General features: G+C 39.1%; 2 protein-coding genes, 1 long non-coding RNA gene and 4 other non-coding genes across 9 annotated transcripts; 1 reads left to right on the top strand and 6 right to left on the bottom strand.

The window, feature by feature from the left end:
- Window positions 1-8,693: 8,693 nt before the first annotated feature.
- On the bottom strand, window positions 8,694-13,582 carry LOC134635289 (calpain-1 catalytic subunit-like). Its single transcript, XM_063484686.1, has 11 exons — window positions 13,349-13,582; window positions 13,124-13,211; window positions 12,920-13,035; window positions 11,465-11,598; window positions 11,138-11,356; window positions 11,022-11,067; window positions 10,768-10,853; window positions 9,942-10,013; window positions 9,609-9,766; window positions 9,302-9,459; window positions 8,694-8,891 (listed from the first exon to the last, which is right to left on the bottom strand). Exons 1-11 carry the CDS (start codon window positions 13,580-13,582, stop codon window positions 8,694-8,696), a joined length of 1,509 nt encoding a protein of 502 aa, XP_063340756.1.
- Window positions 13,583-15,233: 1,651 nt separating this feature from the next.
- Window positions 15,234-18,027, bottom strand: LOC134636966 (uncharacterized). The gene is made up of 8 exons (XR_010095042.1): window positions 17,903-18,027; window positions 17,437-17,515; window positions 17,193-17,240; window positions 17,005-17,104; window positions 16,752-16,806; window positions 16,238-16,282; window positions 15,997-16,052; window positions 15,234-15,772 (listed from the first exon to the last, which is right to left on the bottom strand). It is a non-coding gene; the product is annotated as an uncharacterized LOC134636966 (long non-coding RNA).
- LOC134638067 (small nucleolar RNA SNORD65) lies at window positions 16,123-16,195 on the bottom strand. The gene has a single exon (XR_010095237.1). It is a non-coding gene; the product is annotated as a small nucleolar RNA SNORD65 (small nucleolar RNA).
- LOC134638057 (small nucleolar RNA SNORD49) lies at window positions 16,356-16,433 on the bottom strand. Its single transcript, XR_010095229.1, has one exon. It is a non-coding gene; the product is annotated as a small nucleolar RNA SNORD49 (small nucleolar RNA).
- On the bottom strand, window positions 16,881-16,955 carry LOC134638066 (small nucleolar RNA SNORD65). Its single transcript, XR_010095236.1, has one exon. It is a non-coding gene; the product is annotated as a small nucleolar RNA SNORD65 (small nucleolar RNA).
- LOC134638056 (small nucleolar RNA SNORD49) lies at window positions 17,319-17,390 on the bottom strand. The gene has a single exon (XR_010095228.1). It is a non-coding gene; the product is annotated as a small nucleolar RNA SNORD49 (small nucleolar RNA).
- Window positions 18,028-18,650: 623 nt separating the features above from the next.
- Window positions 18,651-24,551, top strand: rab34b (RAB34, member RAS oncogene family b). Of its 3 annotated transcripts, none has more exons than XM_063488473.1 (11): window positions 18,651-18,933; window positions 19,316-19,431; window positions 19,856-19,947; window positions 20,993-21,058; window positions 21,158-21,259; window positions 21,665-21,729; window positions 21,832-21,883; window positions 21,985-22,066; window positions 22,342-22,432; window positions 22,532-22,639; window positions 24,103-24,551. In XM_063488473.1, exons 2-11 carry the CDS (start codon window positions 19,351-19,353, stop codon window positions 24,159-24,161), a joined length of 798 nt encoding a protein of 265 aa, XP_063344543.1. In that variant the 5' UTR covers window positions 18,651-18,933; window positions 19,316-19,350; the 3' UTR covers window positions 24,162-24,551. The 3 variants fall into 3 exon arrangements, with proteins under 3 accessions (XP_063344543.1, XP_063344541.1, XP_063344542.1); XM_063488471.1 differs by having other exon boundaries at window positions 19,294-19,431; XM_063488472.1 differs by lacking the exon at window positions 18,651-18,933 and having other exon boundaries at window positions 19,183-19,431.
- Window positions 24,552-24,734: the final 183 nt, after the last annotated feature.

Below are 24,734 nucleotides of genomic sequence, written 5' to 3'. Positions count from 1 at the left end.
AGTTTCCATCTAAACATGATATAGCATGTTCTGACTGAGAGATTTCTGAAAAAATTCAAACGTACAGCTCTGTTATCACTTCTGACATAAATGAAGGCAGAAAACTAAACAGCAGTGACTTTTGTAGGGTTATTAAAGTTGTACTAGCTGGTATATGTGCTACGTGGTGGCTAGCTACACAGCTATAGTTAGCATAATGTGAAACTGGAGGATGAACGCTAACTTTTTTTCACTCAATAAAAGTTAACATGAGGGTTCCTGATGGTTAGGGACAAATACAATCTCATGGCAGGATGCTGTAAACGGACCAAACTTCAGTTAGGAGAACAACTGAGATAATCCATCTACAATATGAGGTTAGTCATTAATATGCCGCTCCATGGGCTGGGCTGTAGTTACAGTGTAAGGTTTTAAAAACTGAGCTTTAAAACGTGCTGCAGATGAATAGCGGTAACATAAACCGAGAGAGGCTGACAAAATAAAACAACATAGCGCAGTGGTGGCGCAAGGTTCCAGCAGCAGCCTCTGATGTTAACTGGCAGCCCTTCATAGACTGCTGCTAATTGGCCCTCAAGCCATAGGGGAGAGTGAGGTAAGATGAGCCAGTGGGTAAGTTGAACCACCCCTTGTATCTAGGTAACTGTGTTCATGTTTTGTCATGTGACCATAAATCCAGGAAGCACTCATCATTTCCATCCTGCTATATTAAAGAGGAGCACATTGGAGAAGGGGTAAGTCTGTATTACACAAAAAAATGTTTTCTGCTTGTCAAAGTAAAATTTCTGCATATCAGGTAAATTGACTGTAATATTAAAACAAATGTATCTGTGTCTAAAATGATATATTATACATGTTGGTGGGTTTCTAAAATATAATATCATCTGAAGAAGTTTTCTAAAGATTAGCCTATATTGCTAAACTAGCCCGTTCAAGGGCGTAGATTTGGTTCTGGCATTGGTGGGGACGAATGATTCAACCACCGAACCCTGCCCTGTTTCTTTTTTTTTTTCCTTTTTGTTTTTGCTTCTTAATAAAAAAGAGGAGAAATATACTTGCCTACATATGCTATTCTACATGCTTTTAAACCATTTAAAATCACAATTCATAGTTTTATATGTGAATTATATAATGTTAAATTACTATTAAACAAATGACTAAGTATTTTAGGCTTTAGTTTACTTCAGCTATATTCCATATAAATCAGGTATCATACAAAAATAAAAATAGTTTCAAATACAGTCATGACAATAAAAGAATATGACTTTAAGGACTGAACAACATTACTTCAGTTATAGTACACCAACATCTCTTATACATTAGCACTAAGGGAACACTGAATGACCTCGTGGTTTTTGTCCATAAAACTACTCATCTAAGATTACCACAAAGTAAAAGATCTCTCAGCAAAATCATACAACAGTTTAGGCACACTGTTGCCCCGATCAAATCAGTGAGCTGGGACTTCTTATTCTAAACGTGAACTACTGTTACAGCAACAGACATGGACTACTGGTGCCCCACACAACAACTCAATGTCCAGTATGTGAAGGAGCCAAACACATGCCTTCTCCTCTTGTTAACTGAGATAAACTGCTGGCATATTTGTTTTACATCTATAGTGTCCAGTCTCTCCTGGTGAACATGGCATACAGCAGCATTGTTTAATCTCATTTGAGTCATTGTTAACCTTAGCCATGTGTTTAGTCTTCTGAGAGCACTGAAGCTTCTTTCAGCCTCAGTACATGCGTTTAATCCTCAGATTAAAATTATTATTCTGTGCTTGATGTGCCTCACCTTTGGCCCTGGCTCTTCCCCTCTGACTGCACTAGGACATATTGCCACCTGATAAAATAACACATTGATTCGTGCCATATAAAAAGTGAGACATGTCAATTCAGATTCTTTGTCAAATATACACTAATGAATCAATTTACATCAGCAGCCTAACAACTGTCATGATAATAAATACTAGTTAATCTATAGCACCAAAACATCAGTCAGTCACCTGTGACCTTGCCTCTTCACCTCTGTCTGAGCTACAACATGGCAGAGCTGCCTCTGTCACCTGATAAATAACAGTGAGACATTCCACATACATGCAGTCAAATACAGTCATGAACCAACAAGTCATCATCCAATTTCACCTGTGATCTTGTATCACCATTACTCTCTGAGCTTTGTGTTAGTTCTTCTGTCATCTGACAAATAGGACATACATGACAATAAGAATAAAATGTGTAGCTGCTTCAGTGTTTCTGTCAATTTGTGCAGATCTTGACGCATCAGTAATGTTTGTAGGGTGAGTGCATTTTTAAAACAATTTGTGCAAACTGCACTACAAGTTGAAATATTTGCAAAATCACGACTACCTCATGATATTTTGTCTCAAAAATGAACCCTATGAATATGTCAGCACTATTAGGATGAAATTATTGTGTCACCAACATTTTAACGTTAAACATATAATTTTAACAGCCTCTGTAAACTAATATCCTGGCTTGCTCGAGGCTGCCGTTTTCTCTGACAGTTTCAATCAAAATTAGAAATGCTGCTCTGAGACTGAGATAACTAATAGTGCTGCCTGTTGTGCAGTTAGTTTCCAAAACACGTTATTTATGGTTACATACAATTTTAGACTGATGTGGGCCAAAGCCTAGCATAGCCTGTAACGTTATTATGACGGACACATTTTATGAGTGAACTTGACTTTAAGTGACTTACAGGTTTCTTTGAAAAATACTTTCTTATATCCAGGTTCTTCCTTTTTGCTGCCATCCTCCTCTCCTCCTTGCAGGTCCCCGAAGCGCAGGCTTGCCGCTGCTAAAACTAAACAGAGCTCCCTGAAAGGCACAGCCAATCACATTGGCCATATTTGTCACATGAGGTAGAGAACGTAATTTAACTCTTTCTGCACCGCTGGTTGAATGAGACGTTGACAGATCGTTTTTTCTTTCTTTCTATCGGGTTTGTTTTTCTTTACTCGAAGAGATCAAATTATTGGTGGGGACAATTCAGTAATCGCTGGATATTGGTGGGGACGTGTCCCTTCTGTCCATGCCAAATCGACGCCCTTGAGCCCGTTTTTTTCAAAATGGTGGCTATGGGGCAAAGTGAGCCAAAGGCTATGGGGTAAATTGATCCAATGGTTCAACCTACCCCACCATAAGGCACTGAAATTTATTTAAGGCTCTGACTTATTAAATAGTATTTTAGTTCAGTATACTGAACCCTTTTGTTGTATTTGTCATATGTTAACTATTATAGAAAAGATATCATGCCAAGGACCTACAGACGGAAGACCAGCTGGGGCTCAACACCCCTGGAGGAGATTGAAAGGGCAGCGAGTGAAGTCAAGGGAGGAAAGTCCATAAGATCAGTGGCTAAAGAAAGACAAATTGACAGGTCAACACTCAGGAGATATATTAAAAAGAGGGACACACAGGAGGTCAAATCGGTTGGCTATAGTGGAACAGCTTCAGCAAAGAGAGTCTTCTCTGAGGAGGTGGAGAAGGAGCTAGCAGAGCATATCAAGAAGCTTGCAGAGCAGTTCCATGGCATTTCCCCAAAGAAATGCCGTGAACTGGCATTAGAATTGGCAGGCAGAAACAACATTCCTACTCCCAGCAACTGGACAGAGAAAGGTTTAGCCGGTAGGAAGTGCAAGAAACAACATTTCAGTAGGTTGACACAGACTAATGTATTTTGTGTAGTTTACTACTTTACCATTACATTTTTTAGGTAAAGAATGGTTCAAGAATTTTTTGGCACGCCACCATCTCTCTTGCCGTATGCCTGAGGCAACATCTTTGGGAAGAGCTACAGCCTTCAATAAGACTACAGTTGGGGAGTTCTTTGACAATCTGGCTAAAGTGATCGACAGGTAACAGAAGTTATCTAATTGAAAACATTAATAACTATTTATGACAACTACAAACAACAGTTAAGTGAATAAATATGCGTACTCTCAGCTAACATTTTTTGCATTACTTAAAAATTTAACTAATCATCATTGCTCTTTTTTTGTTTGACAGGTATAAATTCCCCCCAAACATGATTTTTAATGTTGACGAAACAGGTGTAACAACAGTACAGACACCAAAGCAGGTAGTGGCAGAAAAAGGAAAAAAACAAGTGGGCTCCATCACATCTGCTGAAAGAGGCGAACTGGTGACTGTAGTCTGTGCTGTCAATGCGACTGGTAACGCAGTCCCTCCGATGCTTATCTTCCCAAGGGTTAGATACAAAGACCACTTCATTGCAGGAGCACCTCCGGGATCAATTGGTACCACTACAAGATCAGGCTGGATCAGTGAAGATGTCTTTGTTGTGTTCCTTGAACATCTGGTTCAGCAGACCAAGTGCTCCCCTGACCTGCCACTGCTAATCATGGATAACCATGAAGCCCACATTTCACTGAAGGCTTTGGACATAGCAAAAACAAGTGGTATTGCTCACAATTCCACCCCACACTTCCCATCGCCTTCAGCCTCTGGATAAGTGTGTGTATGGTCCATTTACAACCTATTACAACAGAGCTCTTGATGGCTGGATGAGGTCCAACCCAGGCAAAACTGCCAGCATATACCAAATTGCTGGTTGTGTGAATGATGCTTTCATGTCAGCAATGACACCACGAAATATCTCCTCGGGATTTAGAGCCACTGGGATTTTCCCTTACAACAGAGATATCTTCTCTGATGCAGAGTTTGAGCCATCCATGGTGTCAGACAGGCCCAACCTGGAGCAGCAGCCTGCCGCTGAAGGTGTTGCACCTGTGGTTTCAGCCTCTCTTTCTGCTGAGCTACCTTCACCAGACCCTGTACATGCATGTGGTTCATGAAGTGACCCCAACCATGCTCGATATGTGTCTCCCACTGATATTCTACCCTTACCCAAAAGTCAGCAGCCCAGGAAACAAACAAATCGAAAGCGTGTGAAGACACGAATCCTGACTGATACACCTGAAAAGCAGGCAATTGAGAGAGCCCATGAAGAAAGGACAAATAAACTGAAAGGCAAAAAAGAAATAATCCACAAAAAGCAAGGAATGTGGAAGAGGAAACAAACCCAGACAAAAATTGCAGTCGAAAGCAGCTCTGAGGAGAGTGATGTTCCCATCCCATTTGAAGACACTTCTGAGTATGAGAGTTCCAGCGATGAAAGAAGTGAACCAGATGTCTCAGACCTGGTAGTTGGTGACTTTGTCATCGTAAGATTTGCATCCAAATCCAGGAGCCACCATTACATTGGCCTGGTTGACAGCTTTGCAGACAACGAAGTGAGTGCCAGATTTCTCAGAAGAATCCGAGGGATCACTAGCAGTAAGAAACCCACGTTTGTGTTCAAGGAAAATGATGAGGCATCTTTCCCACGCAAGGATGTGCTGAAGAAGCTACCTCAACCTCAACAGGCTGGAGGAACTGCAAGGAGGGAGCAACAGTTCATATTCCCCTGCAACCTTGATCATTGGAATATTGAAGTTCTGTTGAATAAATGGTTTTGAACTGGTGGTTTGTTTAGAAACCACCAGTTTCCAGGTTTGTTCTCACAGGTTTACAACTGTTAAAATGGTTTGTTTTCACAATATGATCAGTTTTACATTTTAAAAACTACATGGTCAGTTTGCCCCAAGATGGCTCAGTTTACCCACTGACTAGGTTCAATTTCCCCCTAATCTGGGGCAAGTTGAGCCAAAGGAGCATTTTTTTTTAATAGGTCATTATTTTGGGCAGCGTCATCAGACATAGATTCTGATCATTACATTTGAAAGGAGACATCCTGAAATAAAGGAATATGTTATCATTCTATTTCTGTGTCATTTTTTTCTCACATCCAGGGCAACATGAGTAAAAAGTGGCTCATCTTACCTCACTCTCCCCTAACATTATCTGGGGTTACATACTAAGTTAAACTAATAAACTACATGTGATGGCCAAACCCATGGCCACACTCTAAAGGCGGTAACTCTTGTATTTTCATTTCGTCATTTGAACACAGTAACACACTTTAGTTCTCAATAACTTTATTGATTGGTTTGCATACATTTGTTCTATTTGTAAGCGCGCACATTTAGTTTACTTATGTACAAGTAACGCGTTACTATAATCCGATTACTTTTTTCAAGTAACGAGTAAAGGGATTACTATTGCAAAAAAGGTAATTAGATTACTGTTACTTTCCCGTAAGCACGCTGCGTTACTAAAACCGTGATTTTTTTGAGAGAGTGTCTCATGACAATAACGTAAGCGAGTGCGACGTGATCAGCTGTGTGCAGATCAACAATGGATAATATATCGAGTGCGGGAGAGAGTATGACCGTGCAGCGTTTAAAGCGTGGAAGTACTGACCTTACTTTGAGTTTGATTCCGTAAAAAGTGACAAAAACATTAGCGTCCGCTGTTCAGTGCGTGGGAAGAAAACTTCTTTTTACAGCGAAAAAAAACCCCTTAACTTCCGAGCACGCTACCAGGGAATGGGAAATTATGGGATTCTTCCACTGACTGCTGCGGTCAATACCAAGTCAATACTGTTGGTACAGTGTGTAGTTTTCCAGCTTTTCTTTTTACCTTAGAAATATTTTCCTTATGGCAGCACAGTGTGTGTAACGGTTTATAGTGAGGATTTCTTAATGTTGCAAATAATATTCTCTATTGAGTTTTTCTATTGAAATTTCTATTAAGTAGGGATGGGTATCGTTTAGGTTTTATCTGATACCAGTACCAAACCAGTACTTTTGAAACGGTGCCGGTGGATAGAATGGAGAACACACACTTTGTCCAAAAACCTCTCATGTTCAGCTGTTTTTTTGTAAAAAGATAACAATGTTAGCCTTTTCTGCAGCTATAGGTATTTATGGCATCACTCTTGGCTGGAAGCAGTGCTTAATCAATGGAAAAAAACACCAACTTTGTCCAAAAACCTCTCATGTTTAGCTGTTTCCCACTTTTTCTTTGGTCATTTTAGCCTTTTTGGCCAGGGTGAAGGGAGTATCTGCCATCAAACAAGAAGACAGCCGCATGTAACTACGAGGGTGTTTGCTAGCTCACCTTACGTGCATTAGTTTAATAACGTGGTTAACCTACTCAACGTAAATTACACACGAACAACATTAAGCTACTCACGCAGAGAAGAACGGCTGCTGCTGCCATCATCATCCGGCAGGGCTAGGGGCCAGGACTCTCCTCTTCGGGTTCTTGGGGGATGTTGCTAACTCCGGGTCTGATAACAGGCAACCCACCCACAGTAGATGTGCTCGGTGTGAGGTCTCGCAGCAAGCTATCAAATACGGTGCATTTCTCGGCTTTTAACAAAATGCTATGCGTCGATAGGTGTTTCATCAGATTCGAGGTGTTATCTCCTTTGCACAGTATCACAGTATCAGCTTAAAGCACTTATTGTAGGCTGCTGAGTTTGCATCTTTTGCTGTGAAGTATAGCCAGACTTTTGACCGCTTCGCCTTGGGCATTTTTAATCTGTAGCTCTGCTCTAAAAGAACGTACGTACCTGGGCCCGCCTACTACGCTTGCAAAGGTAAAATGATTGGCTAGAATCCAAAGTGTATGACATCTTGGGAAAAAAAAGCACCGAAATAAAGCACCGAAATGTGCGCTGCTTTTCGGTCTGGTTACTACCGTTTATGTCAGAACCGGTGCCATAATGGCACCGGATACCGGTACCCATCCCTACTATTAAGTAGAAGAAGAAAGAAATGAGAACAGACAGAGTCAGAGCTGAAAAATCATCCTGTTTTATTTTCTTATTTTTTCTGAACCCCAATTTAGAGTCACCAGTGAAGATGCATGTCTTTGGATTGTGGGAAGAAGCCCGAGTCCTCAGAAGGGGAGAACATTCAAAGTCCACACAGAAGATCAGGAGATTAAACCAGGAACCTTATCCACTGCATCACCACATCACTTCTTCAAACTAACTCCCAGTGTCCACAGAACTTATTCTTTTAAATAATTATTATTCTGTTTTATAGAAATTGATGAACCTGGCCAACTATCAGTAGCATTAGCATTCTACATTTTAATCATTTAGCCTATTATTTCTTTTAGGTATGGATAAAGTCATGTTATTTATCAGCATCTATGTTATCTGTGCAAAAATGCACTACATGGCTGCATTTTGCTTATGCAGGCTGTGAAATAAATAGAAATGCCCAGCAAAAAATTATATTGGGAGTATTCTAGACCAGCAGTCCCCGACCTTTTTTTTGCACCAAGGACCGGTTTATGTCCGACAATATTTTAACGGACTGGCCTTAAAGGTGTCGCGGATAAATACAACAAAATAAAACCAGTAAAAAAAAGAGATTTATTCATAACACACAGGAAAAGACCCAGGGAAACCTAGTTAACGATAAAAACAATTTAGAAAAATGACTATAAAAGCCAATAAAACCCCTGAAAACCATAAATTTCACACCCAAGCCTCAACTCTCGTGGCCCGGTACCAAACGACTCACAGACCAGTACCAGTCCGTGGCCCGGGGGTTGGGGACCACTGTTTGAGACAACCCTGACAGTATGAATCATGTGACCATTTTTAACCCCACCAACCGTATTTCACCACCAGCAGAGATGTCTGGCTAACAAACAGGAAACTACCCTATGGTGTCATTTGTTAAATAAATAATTCATTTGTTATATTATCCTGAATTAATCATATTAATCCTTCATCTTTACATGATCTTATTTGTCAGTCTTGGTGTAGACAGCGAGAGCGAAATCTGCAGTGATGTTGGGTTTATAGGTGGATGGGATGATCACATACTCTCCAGGTTCCAGACTGTGGAGTTCAATGTGCTCTCGCTCAGAGCTGTAAGTCTTTTCTGCTTTCACAGGCCTGTTCCTCTGAAAGAAATCCTGTTGCAGGTGTCCTTGTGGGGTCTGGGAGAAATATGAAGGAATGTCTATGGTGGAGTCTCAGTGTACATTGTTATTAAAGTTATTAAAATGCTGAATTTACTTTTGGTACACAGTCAAGTTTCATATATTTGTTATTGTTTGTACTTACCCCTGGTGGAATCTGTTAATTGGAAAATGGTAAGAATAACTTCATTAAACTGTTTCGCAGGAACCAATTTCCATAGTAACTTTAAATAATGAATGCGAAATCAGCGAAGACATTTTTTTTATTATTATTGTCTTACTAACTCAGCTGCTCAATTAGGAAAGTACTCGTGTCTTAATAACAAGGTGATACAATTGTTTTAAAGACTTAGTTTCTTGTCCTTCAGTATTCAGTTGCAGTATTTAACAATTATTTAAATCAAAGGAAGCACATTTAGAATGAATACCTTATAGATGGTAAGTCCATATCGGTCGAGGCGTATCTCTTTGCGATTTCCCTGCTGAGGTTTCTCCATCAGGGAGAGCACGATGTTTTTGTCTCCTGGCTCCTTCTTGTCTATAACAGTCACCCGGATGCGATACTGAGGGTTTGTTGCAAAGGTGGCTACAGAGAGTGAGGAAACATTAATCTTGTTAGTTACATTTTAGAAATTTATGGTGGGTTTTGTGTTTGCACAGATAAAAGAAACATGTAATAAATATATTATTCTTTTAGTGATAGCTAAAGTTTAGAAAGGAATGAACTTGTCTTACAGTGATTCACATCGCCACCTGCAGATTTCCCTGCTACCCAGCTGCCATCGTAAATCATGCAATTCCACTGACATTTTAAGTCTCCATCAAGAAAGTTAGGGGTCTCACAGCAGATGGATACGTAAGCAAAATAGGAACAGAAGTCCTCCATTTGCATCCTGACAGACGGATGAGCAGATAGAGATAAAAAAGAAAATAAACATAAAATATCAAGCAATAAGATACAAACTCTTGGGTATTGCATCAAAACGATTATATGATGTTTTGTTTTTGAGTTTTTAAAAGCTTTTTTTAACTATTGAGAGTGATCAGTGTGCAAAATGTAGAATTTACCAGAACTCTCCGTCATCACGGTCAAAACACTTTTTTTGAACTTCTGGACTTACTTTGTCCCACAAATCTGACCTGAGAACACGAAACAAATAAGTTAATGACAGACTTTAATGCAGCAAAACAGATATATTTATATACAATACACATATACTGTATGTGTATATATATATGTACACACACACACACACACATATATGTATATATATATATATATATATATATATATATATATATATATATATATATATATATATATATGTATATATATATATATATATATATATGTATATATATATATATATATATATATATATATATATATATATATATATATATATATATATATATATAAATACTACACACAGCATTTCTTCTCTTGAGATCAATAAATGTTTTGCACTGTGCTGAACACTCCCCTTCAATATGTGAGAATGTTTGTCATTTTTTAAATTTGGCTGGAAGTTCATAAGTTGTTCTTCTATATATTAGAAAGCATCCTGTGATCATCCACCACTATTGTTCTCTGTGGATGTCTGGCCATTTTCATTTTGCACAGCATACCTATGTTTTGTCTCTCTCTCTCTTTTGTTGGCCACTTATTGTTCCAGCTATACTGTTTATCTCATTAGAAATTCTTGAACTGCCTGTTGTAGGTTTGCATAAACAGCTTCTAATTAAATTATAATTACTATTTTTTTTTTCAGTTTTATGCCTGTCTATTTATGATAACACTGTAAGTTGATTATGTGTAGGTGCGGCGCTAGTATAAATTGTGTCACTGTCAGCGGTATATGGACGTTGTATGTTTTTTGATTAAGTCAAGTACTTGTCGCTCCATTTTCCGTTCCACTCCCGTTTGCCCCATGGGTTCATGACTCGCACCAGTCGGACTTTGGAGCCGTTTAATTCCACCTTCAAATGAAATAATGAAGTGAAGACACCAGGTATTGGAAATGCTTCAGTAATGGTATCACATTATCACATTCATTGATACTATCACAATTTTTGCAATTAAGTTTTCTTGGCTCTTGTTTTCACTCTTTTCTGTGGTGAATGTAAATTTCTAGCTCCATGGTTTACCTTAGTGACACCTGTAATGGAATAGGCATGCCCATTCACCAATCCAGTGTCAGAGACGTTAGCACCCTGAAAAAGACAGAACAAGTTTTTTTTTAATCTATTGTTTTTGATTCTTGTTGGGGGTTTTTGTTTGTTTATTTTTTACCTTATCGCAGGACGTCCAACAACAAATCAGTGATTGGCACCTAGTTGCTCTGTTTAATGTGAGCCAAAGATCACCATGGCCAGCTGAGTTCATCTCTTTCAGTTTGTAAGTCTGGTTCACACCTCCAGTGAAATCTTTGCAGGCCTCTGATGGAAACCCACTATGCATGTCTGCATACGAGCCACAAAGTCTGAAGGAGGCACCCAGAAGGAGAAACACTTTTTAATCAATGACATTCACATCAGAAATGTGACCTTCTAAACTGATTTACATGAAAGTGTGAGAGATGGTTGTTTACTTGGCATATGCCTTCTCCAGCAGAGGAGCCCAGAACTCATTTCCACATTTCGAGGACACAAACACTAACCGCTTTTTGATCGTTGGCAGATTGTCATCAATGACAACATCTACCCACTTTCCAAACCTCCAGAGCTGAAACAGAGAGGACAGCTAAGAATCAATCAGAGGTGGCAAAAGTACAGAGATTCTGTACTTTGATTTAGATTAGATTTCTGTACTAGAAGAACAGATACTAGTGTTGAAAAATACTCCAGTAAAGGTTGATGTACTGATTCCACTTCTTCACTTTCTTTTTAAAAGTAATAAAGTACAGGCTCTGAAATGTACTCAAAGTAAGAAAGTAAAATGTAGCTCTTTGGAGGACATTTCTAAGATAAGCTGAACACCAGCAGAGAAACAGAAGGAAAATAAAAACACCTCCATTTTCTGTTGCCTAGATTGTAGGCGTGACTTTGCCTCTAAACAGAAAATAAGTAGGCAAGAGGTTAAAGTGAGATTCAGCATGTGGGGCCGAGTGGAGAATGGCTCAGAGTGGAGAAAAGAATCACAACTCACAATAATTTCTATTAAGAGCTCCATTCAGTGATAGTTCAGGCTGTGGTGATTTGATCATCATCCATCCATGACAGTAAAGCAAACTAACCTGTTTATCCTGCACTGACGTGCAAAGTTTTTTCAAGCAACCTTTGAATAACACAGCAAGTCTGCCTCAGCTTGTTTTTCAGCAGGTTTCACAGCATGAAAAAACACTGTGCCCCTTGTACTGGGGAAAGGGATTATCTTTCATGTGTTACTGTTTAAGCTCAAATCAGTTTGATGTTTGAATGGTAAATGGCCTTTATTTGTATAGCGCTTTACTAGTCCCTAAGGACCCCAAAGAGCTTTACACATTCAGTCATCCACCCATTCACACACACATTCACACACTGGTGATGGAAAGCTACACTGTAGCCACGGCTGCCCTGGGGCGCACTGACAGAGGCGAGGCTGCCAGACACTGGCGCCACCGGGCCCTCTGACCACCACCAGTAGGCAACAGGTGAAGTGTCTTGCCCAAGGACACAACGACCGAGACTGTCGGAGCCAGGGCTCAAACCGGCAACCTTCCACTTACAAGACGAGCTGCCAACTCTTGAGCCAAGATCGCCAAGACTTGCAGTGACGTGAAACAAGAACTCACCTCAAATATGTTAAAACAAAAGTAGGGAGGCCGTTTGGAAAATGTAATTAGTAGAAAGTATAGATATTTGTTTAAAATGTAGGGAGTAAAAGTAAAAAGTTGTCAGAAAAATAAATACTCAAGTAAAGTACAGATACCTGAAAATTCTACTTAAGTACAGTAACAAAGTATTTGTACTTCGTTACTCACCACCTCTGGAATAATTAACCACAATGTGTTGTGTTTCTGTTTTGTAAAAGTATTCTTTAGACACATTTATTAATCCTTTGTTACCCTGAAGTGAAATATTCCTGCATAGTTCTCAAAGGACTGGTCCATTGGCACAACTTGTGCCATCAGATTTTCTTGGAAGGTCAGTGCAGATATTGCAGATAAAAACCAGCAGTCACCTGATAAAAGGAGGAAACTAATAGTTTTCTCAAGCTGTGGAACATAGTTGTCATTGTCATTAGCTATAAGCAAGAAAGTTTTGCTTACCCACGTCGCCTTGTCCAAAGTCAAATCGTGACATACCATCTTTACTGAAAGCAGGCTTATCCTTCTTTCCTTGTTTTCTCAATAAATCCTTGAAAAGACAGTGGAGAAAAATATGTTGACAAGCATGTAAAAAGAATCTGTTTTTCCTACTGTACAGAAACGCTAACTAACAATCCATCAGATTTCGAAGTGAAAGAAAAATAAATATTTTTAAAATGATTTTACTGCTGGTCGAAGCCATTTCACTTCACTCTCCTGTGAGGGACTCATATCAGGCAGATCACCCAAAGAAAGACCATTTGGTGGGAACTCGTTGTCCACAAACAGTTCTCCTTTCCGGAGACAGTCAGCTTTTATCTGAGCGAAGTCCTGATTTTTGAACTTGGCAGGGTTGGAGGGGCTTCCCTTGCTGCCATCTTGGTAACGCAAGTTGACGAGACAAGTTTCAGATTTAGCCATGATGACGATCAAAGTCTTCCGACAGATTCTGGTGCAAGGAAAAAAACAATAACTCAGAGACACCCAACTCCGTGTGAGAGCTATTGTTGAAATGAACAGAGATTATTACCTGTGCACGGTGACAACCAACTGATCCCTCCTTGCAAGAAGAGTTCCTTGGAATCGCAAGATGTGACGTGCAGCACACACCCTCTTTTATATATTGACAATGTATTACATAAGACTGGAGTCCCAACCCTAAAGATGTAGATTGGATATAATGTTAAAAAGAAAAAAAAAGATTTTGAGCCTGCTGTTTTGTCAGATTTGATGAATTTCCACAAATCTATGTGGCAAAGATATGTTAAAGAAAATACATGATCACTTGCTTTTATCTCACCCTGTTCCTTAGCATACTCATGCTCTGCATGTCCTATCCCTGTGGTGTTCCTGTTTCCTTTTGTGTCATAGCTCCTTATTCAACAAATTTAGACAATGTTTCCACTATGCCTCCTTAACTTCTGACTTTTTCTCCAACTATTAAACAAGGTATTTAATTTATCTACCTTCACTATGTCGAATCATGTTTCTGCAGCAGAGGCAATAAGATACACGTGCATTGCCTCTTTTGATTTACACCATCAGACAATATTGGTGACTTTTGTTCAAAGCTCATCTGAAAAAAATGTGAGGTGTAGTGATGGGTCCAGCAACACTGACGCACCGGCGCATGTATCAAGCTCACAGAGTGAAACCTGTATCGGTGCGTGCGCCGCTTTAAGAAAAAGTCACGTGATCGATACAGCTGCTGTATCGCTCATTGCCAACCGCCAAACTGTGTTTAAAAGGTACCGCATCCGCATCTGCCAACGGAATGAGTCGCCACCAAAAAAACACAAAATTACTCTCGCAAAGATAAAAAAAATAAATAAAAAATACACATCTCTCCATAACAAAATGGAGCCCGAAAGAAAAAGAAATGTTTCTGCTGTGTGGGATCATTTTGATCTTTTAACTGCAAATAGTTTGTCTGTCTTTGTTTCAGTGTAATCTATCAGAATAGGAAAAACAGCAATGAGACTTGCAGTGTAAATTATTTATTTCATTTTATGCAGGTTAAATGTCGCATCTGTTCTGCATTTCTAACACAAACAAAAGCACCTCCTCAGTGTTTAGGCATTACAGAGCCAAACAAGAAAATGAGGAGACAAACACACCGAGAACGAACACAGGTAGGCCTATATTGACACTGAACAGCTTTATTATCTTTTGTATTAATATGTTTTATTTTGAAATCAAGCATCTAGGAAGAGTCCTGAATTTTATTATAGAGGACTGCCAACCCTTAGTATTGCGGAGAGTGTCGGAGAGAAACATTCCAAGATCAGAGGATCCTTTAACGTACTGGGGGAATAGGAAGACATCTTATCAGAACCTTTTCCACCTGGCTTTACAGTTTTTGTGTACCCCAGCTTCATCTATACCTGTGAGTTTTCCAAAGCTGGGTAAATGGTGTCAAAAAACCAAAACGCAATAGACTGAATGCAAAAACATTGGATAAACTTTTTTCTTAATAGAAATTTATAATAAACTCTGAGTCAATTACATTTAAATGGGTAATATTATATTCACAATACTTTCATTTTAATTTTCACTTAATGTCATTCATAATATATTTTAAAGATGTCTACAATATTTGAAATGTAAAAGATATTAAATGATTCCATAGAAAGTACAATACCTTACAGTGTATACAAGTATGACTAGGTCATTGAATCAGTGTCTGTTGTGAGTCTCAAGTAAGTTGCCTGCAATGATATTTAAGGTCCAGCAGGTGTTCAACTTTATTGCCAGGGCTGACTTGGAGTTGATCATCTTGCTCATTAGACTCCGATGAAGAGCCAGGAACAGAGCTACCAATTCTGATTGTTGAAACATGTTCTGAAAAGTCAGTGACTTTACACCTAAGAAAACAAAATTGCCATTTTTTGTTGAAGGACTTGAGTTCTGAAAGGTGCTATACAATTAATAAAAATAAATCCAAATTCAAGCCTATCGTTTAACACAATGATGAGAACACTGGTTACACTGGTTTCCTGTCAACAGTTTATTCAAATTACAGCAGCATCAGTTCTTAAACATCAAGCATTAAATGTTAAATAATGTTAAATCCATCTTCACATAAAGATCCATTCCAAGTCCTCTTTTCACCTGAGGAGGGAAAGGAAATAGACTGAACGATGTGCAAAATAAAAAGCCAACACAGATTAAAGTGAAAATAGGCTAACAATTCCAAGAAGAGTTTCTTTACTGCATCATGTTATTTTTCAAACTGCATCACTCCATTTCTCCAGCAGAGGTCACACTAAACAGACCACGTATTGCTAAAAGACAATTATAGGACTTAAGACATCTGATACATGCATGTATCTTACCGAGCTCTGGATCCATGTATACTGAAGAAGAGTCTCTGCAGCCACTGAATCCAGTTCTGAGACATAAGAGGAAGTTAATGTCAAGAAGCTTCCGTCTAACAGCAGAATGTAACGTTTCCACTTTCTGTTCAGAAAACCAACAATCACCACTGAACAATCTGACGGTAATTCCAGCTTTTCAGTTTAGGTTTCATCACCACAATTAATGATAAATACTTGTCATATAGAGGAAAAAGGTTACCTGATAAATTCACTGGACAGTGAACTAAGACATCATTAGACAGACCTGATAATAAAAAAGGGAAACATCAGAATATGCAGCACACTTTGATAAGCATCAATTTCTTTAATTTGAAGAGACTCAGAAAGGTGGATTAGAGACAATCGTCAGTTGTCGCATCTGACGGCACTTCCTATTCCAGGTTTTCATCATTGATATAGCCGCTCAGGGCTCATAAGACTCTTGGGAAATGCATTTCCAATTAACTCCCCTTTGCACAACAGAGCACTTTCATTTAAATTTTGAGGTTATCACAAAATGATGAATAGCATTGGATTAAAGTTTAAGATTTTATTTCATTGAACAAAATGTGGAAAGCTTTTTAGGATCAGACAATTATACAAACAAATCCCAGCAGGATTTCAAATGATGTAAATTCCATGTGGTACACAGTGAGTACTTCAAAAATCTGTCCTCGTTGTACAAAGGTGAGTTGATCTTTAAATACAGTCAGGTTTGTTCTAAGTGTACTTACGAGGAACGGCTCAGCATGTCTTCAGATGAATCTCAACCAGCTCACTTTGAGACATCTGAAACAAAGTTCAAAATGGTGAGACACTTGAACTGATCAAGTCAATTCTAGACAAATTTATTCTCACTTTGTGTTCAGAAAACCAATGATCAACACTGAACAATCTGCCGGTAATTCCAGCTGTTATCAGTTTAAATTTCATCACAACAGAAGCAGCCAGTTTTTCATGGGCTTATGGGCAGGAATGGAAATTTACCTGTGTGTAACAAATCCACATCTGTCCACTAGTTCAGCTGGGAGTGCACACACCATGCAGACAAACATCCTTCATGGATGCTCAAGTTCTTTTCCTTTACCTGGAGGAGGAAACAGCGAGTGTGTGAGTTGAGTTCATTTGTTCTGACATGCATCAGAACTACATGGGTTCAGAACTATTAAGCCAACCTTTGATCCTGGTTTGTCATCCTCTTGATCTCGCATCTTCTGAGTAGCCTGAAAAGCAAACAGAAATTAAATTCTACTCATGTGAACAGAGGGATTACCACAGAGCTATTTTGAGACTGAGGCTCAGAACAGTGAGTGAGAAACATCGTCAGTTATCGCATCAGACGGCACTTCCTATTCACAGTTTTCATCACGGTTACAGATGTATCAGACAAACAGCTGGGTCCACTTTATGGTCACTCACCTTCCGAGGAAACGAGACCACAGGACTTGAACAGCACGATTTTTAAACCCATACTGTGACCCAAAAGCCCTAGATCCACCTGAGAGCGAGAGGAAAATAATGATTTTTTAAAAATCCTATGGTGTTCATATTGTTACAATTGACAGCTTTCTGAGAATTCAAAATTCACTATTTTATGTTCTTCACACAAAAAGAGGTAAAGAGAAGAATGGGTTTGAAATAATTTGCATAATCACTAATTTATCAGTAGCATAAGTGCGTCAGCCTTGCAGAAATATGATTTTCCAGACTCATGGCAGACATGAGACATCGAGGAGGCATTCAATGCTTGCATTAAGATTTGCAGAAAGATAAAGCACAGGACCAGCAATCCTCCCCACGTGGCTACAACATCACAACTAAGAACAATGCTAACCTTCAACTTTAGCGAACTTAAATCACGACTTAAACACGCTTACAAACTAACCTTTAACGCGGGGCCTTTCATCTAAAAGCACAGTAGCCTTCTTAAGTATCAATGCACTTCGCAACTTCAGCGAAACTAGCGACAATGAACCACACCCGACGAGAAGAGACCAAAAGGACGAACAATGTGCGTTTGCGCGTTTTTATACTGCGGCTGTCGCGGAAATAAAACGTCAGTGCTACTTCGGCTTTCTTCGCATTTTGTCGGAGAAAACCGTCACTCACTTGATCCAACGCCTCGCTAGCTAACTTGATAATCCCTTTCTTTTCTTTTCTTTTCTTTTTTTTTAAATAACACTTTAATTGTGGTGATAGATACGTTTTTAAAAGCATGTATTTTAACCATTTGGACATTTTTGTTTTATTTATAACAACGTGCCGGATTTTTTGTTCGCATTTTAGCATCTAATTACCAGCTAAGAGCTGCATTATAGTGGTCATCACCTGCTTTTGTGTGTTATTTATTTACTTATGTGCTCAAGCTAGTAATTTATGTTTGTCCACTTAACTGTGAATTTTATTTTTTCTCCCGTTAACAAATGCAGCTACTTCTTAACCTCCTAGGACCTGGCGTCCACATATGTGGACATCACATTTTGGGTTATTTAGACCAAAATACTAAATTTTGCTCTCCTAGGGCCTGATATCCACTTACGAGGACATTATGTTGCTACTGTTCTATCAAAATTTTAAACAAATATCCTCATATGTGGCTCTTATTTTTCTTAAAAACAAAAATAAGGTAAAAAAAATCTGGTAATTCTTTGTTTTTACATTCATCGGGCCCCAATATGCCCAAATATCAAAGAGAAATTAAATATGCCCGCTGTGGAAGAGTTCGGGTCTTAGGAGGTTAATATAAAATGCGGCCTGTGACCGCACAGTGGCGCTCTTTGACAGCTAACTCTGTGTCTCGTCACTCATTTCAGAGTATGTGGGACTTCTCTCTGAGGCTGTGGCGCCGTCATTTTGTTCTGGATTTGTTTCCTCTGCGGACTTTGGATAACACATCACATCTTCTGAGTGCTTCAGGTAAAGTTTTTTACAACTTACATAATCCTTGACCAGCAAACAGGCCCGTAAGTAATGTTAGTTTGGGGTCTGCAGTGCTGCCATGAGAAGTAGTAGTAATGACAGTAGTAACTTTGTTCAGTTGACTGTCTACGTTTCTACAACATTTGGTGAAAATCCATTCAGATTTGTTTGTTAAAAAGAAAAACTTTATTTGTTTGTGTATTTATACATTACTGTCAATTGACTACTAAAAATAGAATTTAAACTTTTATATTTTCAATTCTGACAAGCTTAGAAGGTATTGTGCTGCGTGGATTCTGTAGTTCTGTGGGTGATTTATGAGAAAGGGATAAATACAAGAAGTGCGTCCTCTTGCAGTGAATGAAACGTGTGCTTGTAGTGGTGATAGCGGCTTCTTGAAGGAGGTGCGTGTTTATGCGTGTGTGTGCATCGATCAGCTGCATCAGCATGTTGCCACCTGTGAAGAAGGACCGGGTTATTACTCAGCTCCCAAAGGTTAGTAAACACACACACACACACACACACACACACACACACACACACACGCACATACACACGCACGCACGCGCGCGCACACACAAACCCCATGATTGTAGTTGAATCTCCTACCCTTACCTTATCGCAAACCTGAACCTAGTCTTAATCCTGAATAAAGGTACTCCACAATGACTTTGGTGTTTATCCCCATGGTAACAAAAATCTCCATGGATACAAAAAACCACAGCCTGTTCACCTTGCTGCCATCTGGCAAGTGATAAAAAAAAAAGTATCTCCAGCAGTGCAACCTGACCTCAGCATAAAGAGACTGAATCTCCAGTTTTACATCATGACTGAAATGAATGTTGAGTCTTTAATCCTGATTGGGTCAGTGTGCAGCCTCTTTCAAGCATGATAAAACATGGACATGTTTTTTTTATAGTGTTTTAGTGCAAATGCAGCGCTGCACACCAAAGAAGGCTTCCACCCGCACGTGAAGGCTGCATGCCAGGTCCAGAAAGCAGGCACAGTGAGGTAAGGTCACATAAGGGTTAATAAACGCTCTCTGCCTCCCATCATGCTACTACACACATCTCTACACTGTGGGTTTAAATTAAATTAATGAGTTTCTGATTAATTTGGTCTTCTAAATCACATTAGACTGACTGTGTCAGCTGACGCTCCTGCCACATCTGACCACTTTCTGTTGGTGGTGTTTTTAAGTTCTGCATTACTGAGGCAGTAATGCAGAACTCCTTAAATTAAGTCTCAACTTTAATCACATTTTGATTGTTTAGCTTAACTTATAGGTTCAGTTTTAATCAACTGCAGTTTTCAGTTAACATCATTGGAACAGGAGGAATTAGAGCATGTGTTAAAAACAGCTGGTGCTGTAGTGAGTACAAGGACAGTGTCTGAGGTGGTGAGTCAAAATAAACTACAAGGCCCAGTGTTACAGTGTAGTTTATTGATGCGCTTTAATTGTTTATGGATAATAACAGAGGCACAGAGCAGCTTTGGCTAAACAAACCATATTTTCCAAAGGGTTCATTCTTATTTTTGGTCTTTTCAGTTGATTTGTTATGGATAATAAAACCGAATATAATCAGACATGTAGCTTTTTTAAGTTATAGGCACATAAAGATGACTAATGCATGTTATTTTCTTCATATTTGTGCAATCACACATACACAAATTCTTCCCATCCATCCATTCTCTTTCCCCTATCCAAGTCAGGGTTGTCAGCACAAATTCTTTTTTCAATACAATATATAAATTAGTTATTGCTTAATAAAAAATAAATACATAAAAGCGCAGCAGTTAAATCTTCTACACTTCTACACTGAAGTCATGAAGCAGAATTAGCACTGGAACTGTGTTTTTGCTTCTCTGTGTTATACATCAAATTATAAATTATTGCAAATAAATAAAGGGCACTTTACTAAATTCCCATTGCTTCCAACATATCAAGTATTTATGTAATTAAATGTTTGAGCGATTTCTCCATGCTGTGGAATATCCTGTTGTGTATTTTCATGTTGTTGAGTAAATGCTGACAGTTGTGGATTTCTGTTCTCAGCTTTAATGTTGCTAAGGTCATCGTCGTCGGTGATGTTGCAGTTGGCAAAACGTGTCTGATCAGCAGGTAAGAATGCTTAAGAAATGAAGCATTTTATTCAAAAAATGTTAAAAAGATTTTCTTTTTACCTTTCTTAGTCTGCCACCTGTCCCCTGTTCCTCTCAGGTTCTGTAAGGGTGCGTTTGAGAAGAACTACAAAGCGACTATAGGGGTGGATTTTGAGATGGAGCGCTTTGAGGTGCTTGGTGTTCCCTTCAGTTTACAGCTGTAAGTGTACTTCTTAACCAGAGAGAAACATCCAGTTCATAGACTGAGCCCTAGGGTCATTTGAGTAATCACCACGAAGAAGTTCAAGTATGAGCAGTCTGTGTCTAAATGAGGTCACATAAATAGATAATTGTGGGGCTGTGCAGCAGCCGCCTGATAATTTCACGATCTGGTTGTTCAGGCTGCTCAGTGCGACTTAAATCACAAGGCTTGACTTCACTATGTCACCTTCAGATGTGTGTGTACCTACTGTGAGTGCACATGTAGAATCAGTGTAATATTAAGGTAATAATTTCGGCATCCAGTCAGCATTAGGACTCTAGTTCACTTTTAATCCCACTGTTTCTTTCACGTTCACCAAATATTCCAAAGACGACCATTAAAGCTGCGTGTGATCTGTTTTAGATGGGATACAGCAGGTCAGGAGCGCTTCAAGTGTATCGCTTCCACCTATTACAGAGGAGCACAAGGTGAATGAAGCTTCAAAATATTCATTCTTGTCTTTTAACTAAAGCTGGTGAAAGATTCGTGTTCTCGTTCTGACCCATATCAAACTGTCTGCATTTCTCCAGCCATTATTGTTGTGTTTGACTTAAGCAGTGTGGGCTCACTGGCTCATGCCAGGTAAGGAGTTTCCATTACAATGTCACTGTCAGATATTTTCTTTTAAAAACCAATAAAATGTGTGTGCGTGTGTGTCTATTTGTGTATGTGTGTGGATCCAGGCAGTGGCTTGAAGATGCTATGAAGGAAAATGACCCGTCCAGTGTCTTATTGTTCCTTGTCGGTACCAAGAAGGACCTCAGTGTGGGTGAATTTTATGAAAAAATGACTAAAAATTTAGATTTGAACTAAAATTTTAATGTAATTTTTCAGTTAATAACAAAAACTCTTGTCATCATACAGGACAGACTTTAACAGTAATAAAAATATTTCTGATTTCAATTTTAGCCTTCTGTAAAATGCCAGATATTGGGGAGTTTTGTTCTGATCAGTCAGAATGTTGATAATCGGTTGACGGGTTGCTGAAGTTGCCCTGCAGTGACTCATCACTCTCGCTCTCTCTGTGTTTTGCTCTTCAGTCTCCTGACCTGTTGGCTCAGATTGAGCAGGAAGCCATGAGGCTCTCTGAGGAAATCAAAGCAGAGTACTGGGCTGTGTCTGCAAAGTCAGGTGGGAGATAAACAGTCGGTTATCAAGCCTGAATGCTTTTCATTTTCATGTTTTGTCCTCTCAGTAAACTCTGCCCTCTGTGACTTTGTTTTTGTCCAGGAGATGGTGTGAAGGACTTCTTCTTCCGTGTGGCTTCTTTGACTTTTGAGGCCAATGTTTTATCTGAGCTGGAGAGGAGTGGGTCGAGGCATGTTGGTGACATAATCAGTGAGTCCACATTATTCAGTGGCTGCTTTAGTGGTTAGCTCAAAAATGAAAGGTGCTGTGCTTTATCTGTTTATTGTTTTGTGTGTAGGAAAAAACAATTTATTTATTTTTTTGCTTAGACACAAAGAGTGTTTTTTCATCGTACCTCCATTGATTGTCACTGGAGTGGCTTTCGACCAACTCATTCCACAGAGGGTCAAAGTCCTATAAGTGCACCACCCGTAGCACAGTGATCCACAAAATAAACTGCTATTAATCAAACAAATGTGGTATGCCACTGAAAATTGTTAATACGTATAAAAATGATCTTGGCAGGACTAAAACAAGCCCACTGTGACCTTTACCCCCTCTCTTAAAAAAAGAGAATGATTGTAATATAGTAATCTGGGATCCTCTGTCATGAAATCACTCTCTTCCTTTCTGGGTGCAGAAATTATTGGTTTTCTTATTGTCCAGCTCGCTGCCCGAGGAGCTTCGGTAATGTTTTGAGGTAGCCACCATCTTCGAGCGATGTTAAGCCAAAAACATCACAATTTGTGTTAAGAATACGAGAGCGTGCCCAGGAGATTTTCTCCCCTGTAATCAGGGACTAAGTTAAGTTATATAGGAAAAAACTCAAATCATTTTGTGTCCTTGATATTTTACTCTCCTGAATGCTAACTACTGCTCTGCTATTAATGTTTCCTACTATAACACAAGCAATCTCTGTCTGTTTGTTTATCCACCAACTCCTCCTACACAACCGTGAGCTGAGAAATAAAAAGTCAAGTCACGCGAGTACATCTTGAGCCCCTACAGGTTCTTATATATATATATTAGATATGATGTCATCATATTCTCTAGCAACCACCTAACAACAGGCTAATATGACTCATTTTTAGGTTTTGTGTACTTATGACACCTTATAAAAGCATCATGATGTTTACAGTATCATTGTTACATCATTTGACACATTAGCTTATGAAGTTTACTGTATTTAGGGATAATATCAAAAGTTCAGTGTCAGATAAATAACTACATTTTTGGTGAAGTGGTTCCTCAATAAATTTAAGATGTAAATACATTTTACTGCTTATAAACATACAATCATTCTTATATTGGTCTTCTATATATTTCTATAAACAACACCCACCACCCCTATGTTTTATCTTTTCTGTGTGTATTTAACCATATCAGTGTGCCAATAGCATAAACAGACCAAACAGTAATGTAGCATAGGCATGTATTTGTTACTTACCATTACTGATAAAGGGAGAAATCCTGTATAATCAATACGCCCCGTGTTCACTGTGTCTCCAAGTTCAATGGTGTGATATTTTCGAGAAAATGTAACCTTTAAGAGCCATTCACCAAGGTTTTGATTGTTTTATTGCTTCCAGTGAGAAAAAGAAAGCTCACATTGCTTATACAAATAACAGAAAAGGGGGAAAAAAATCATATGTTTTTATTTATGTTGCTCACAGGGATCACAGACAGCACAGAGACCAGCCATAAACCAAAGAAGAAGCCCAACTGCTGCTGAGATTGGATGAATATCTGCCAGGAATTTTCGGAAGCAATTACCCAGCAACACGAAATGGGACGTGCAACAGGAAAGTTAAGATGAAATGCGGACAGTACGGCTCGCTGTGAATATCACGAGTAGAACCCATGAAAGAAAGGTCACAGTGCTGATAATGACCTGAGAAGGATTCAGCAATAGGTCAAGATGTAAATTCTAAGTGGTTCCTGTAAACAGGCCTGTCAGCTGACTGATCTGAGCAGTGTAATCTCAGGAATGTTTATAGCTGACTGCAGTGACAACAAACAGGCCATTGTGATGTCCCTGATTATGTAAACATTTATGAGAAGAGGAAGATTATTCTCCACTACAACCACCATTAAATTGCACTTTGTTGATGCTTTTAAAACATCCGTTTGAAGGAGCGTTTTTCTCCTGCTGAAATGTCAGTGCTGGGGTGACTGCATCTTTTTAAAAGAAGGGGGGAGTGGGCCTTAGAGGCCTCCTGTCATGTGTCTATCTGCTGCTAATTTGATGCGTACGCCAACTCCAGTGACCATGGTCACACCCGTTACACATCCCACTCCTCTGACA

This window comes from Pelmatolapia mariae, linkage group LG10_11, assembly GCF_036321145.2.
Source record: "Pelmatolapia mariae isolate MD_Pm_ZW linkage group LG10_11, Pm_UMD_F_2, whole genome shotgun sequence".
Classification (NCBI taxonomy): domain Eukaryota; kingdom Metazoa; phylum Chordata; class Actinopteri; order Cichliformes; family Cichlidae; genus Pelmatolapia; species Pelmatolapia mariae.
Note: the sequence above shows the minus strand (reverse complement) of the source record. Positions and strands in the feature narration are given on the sequence as shown.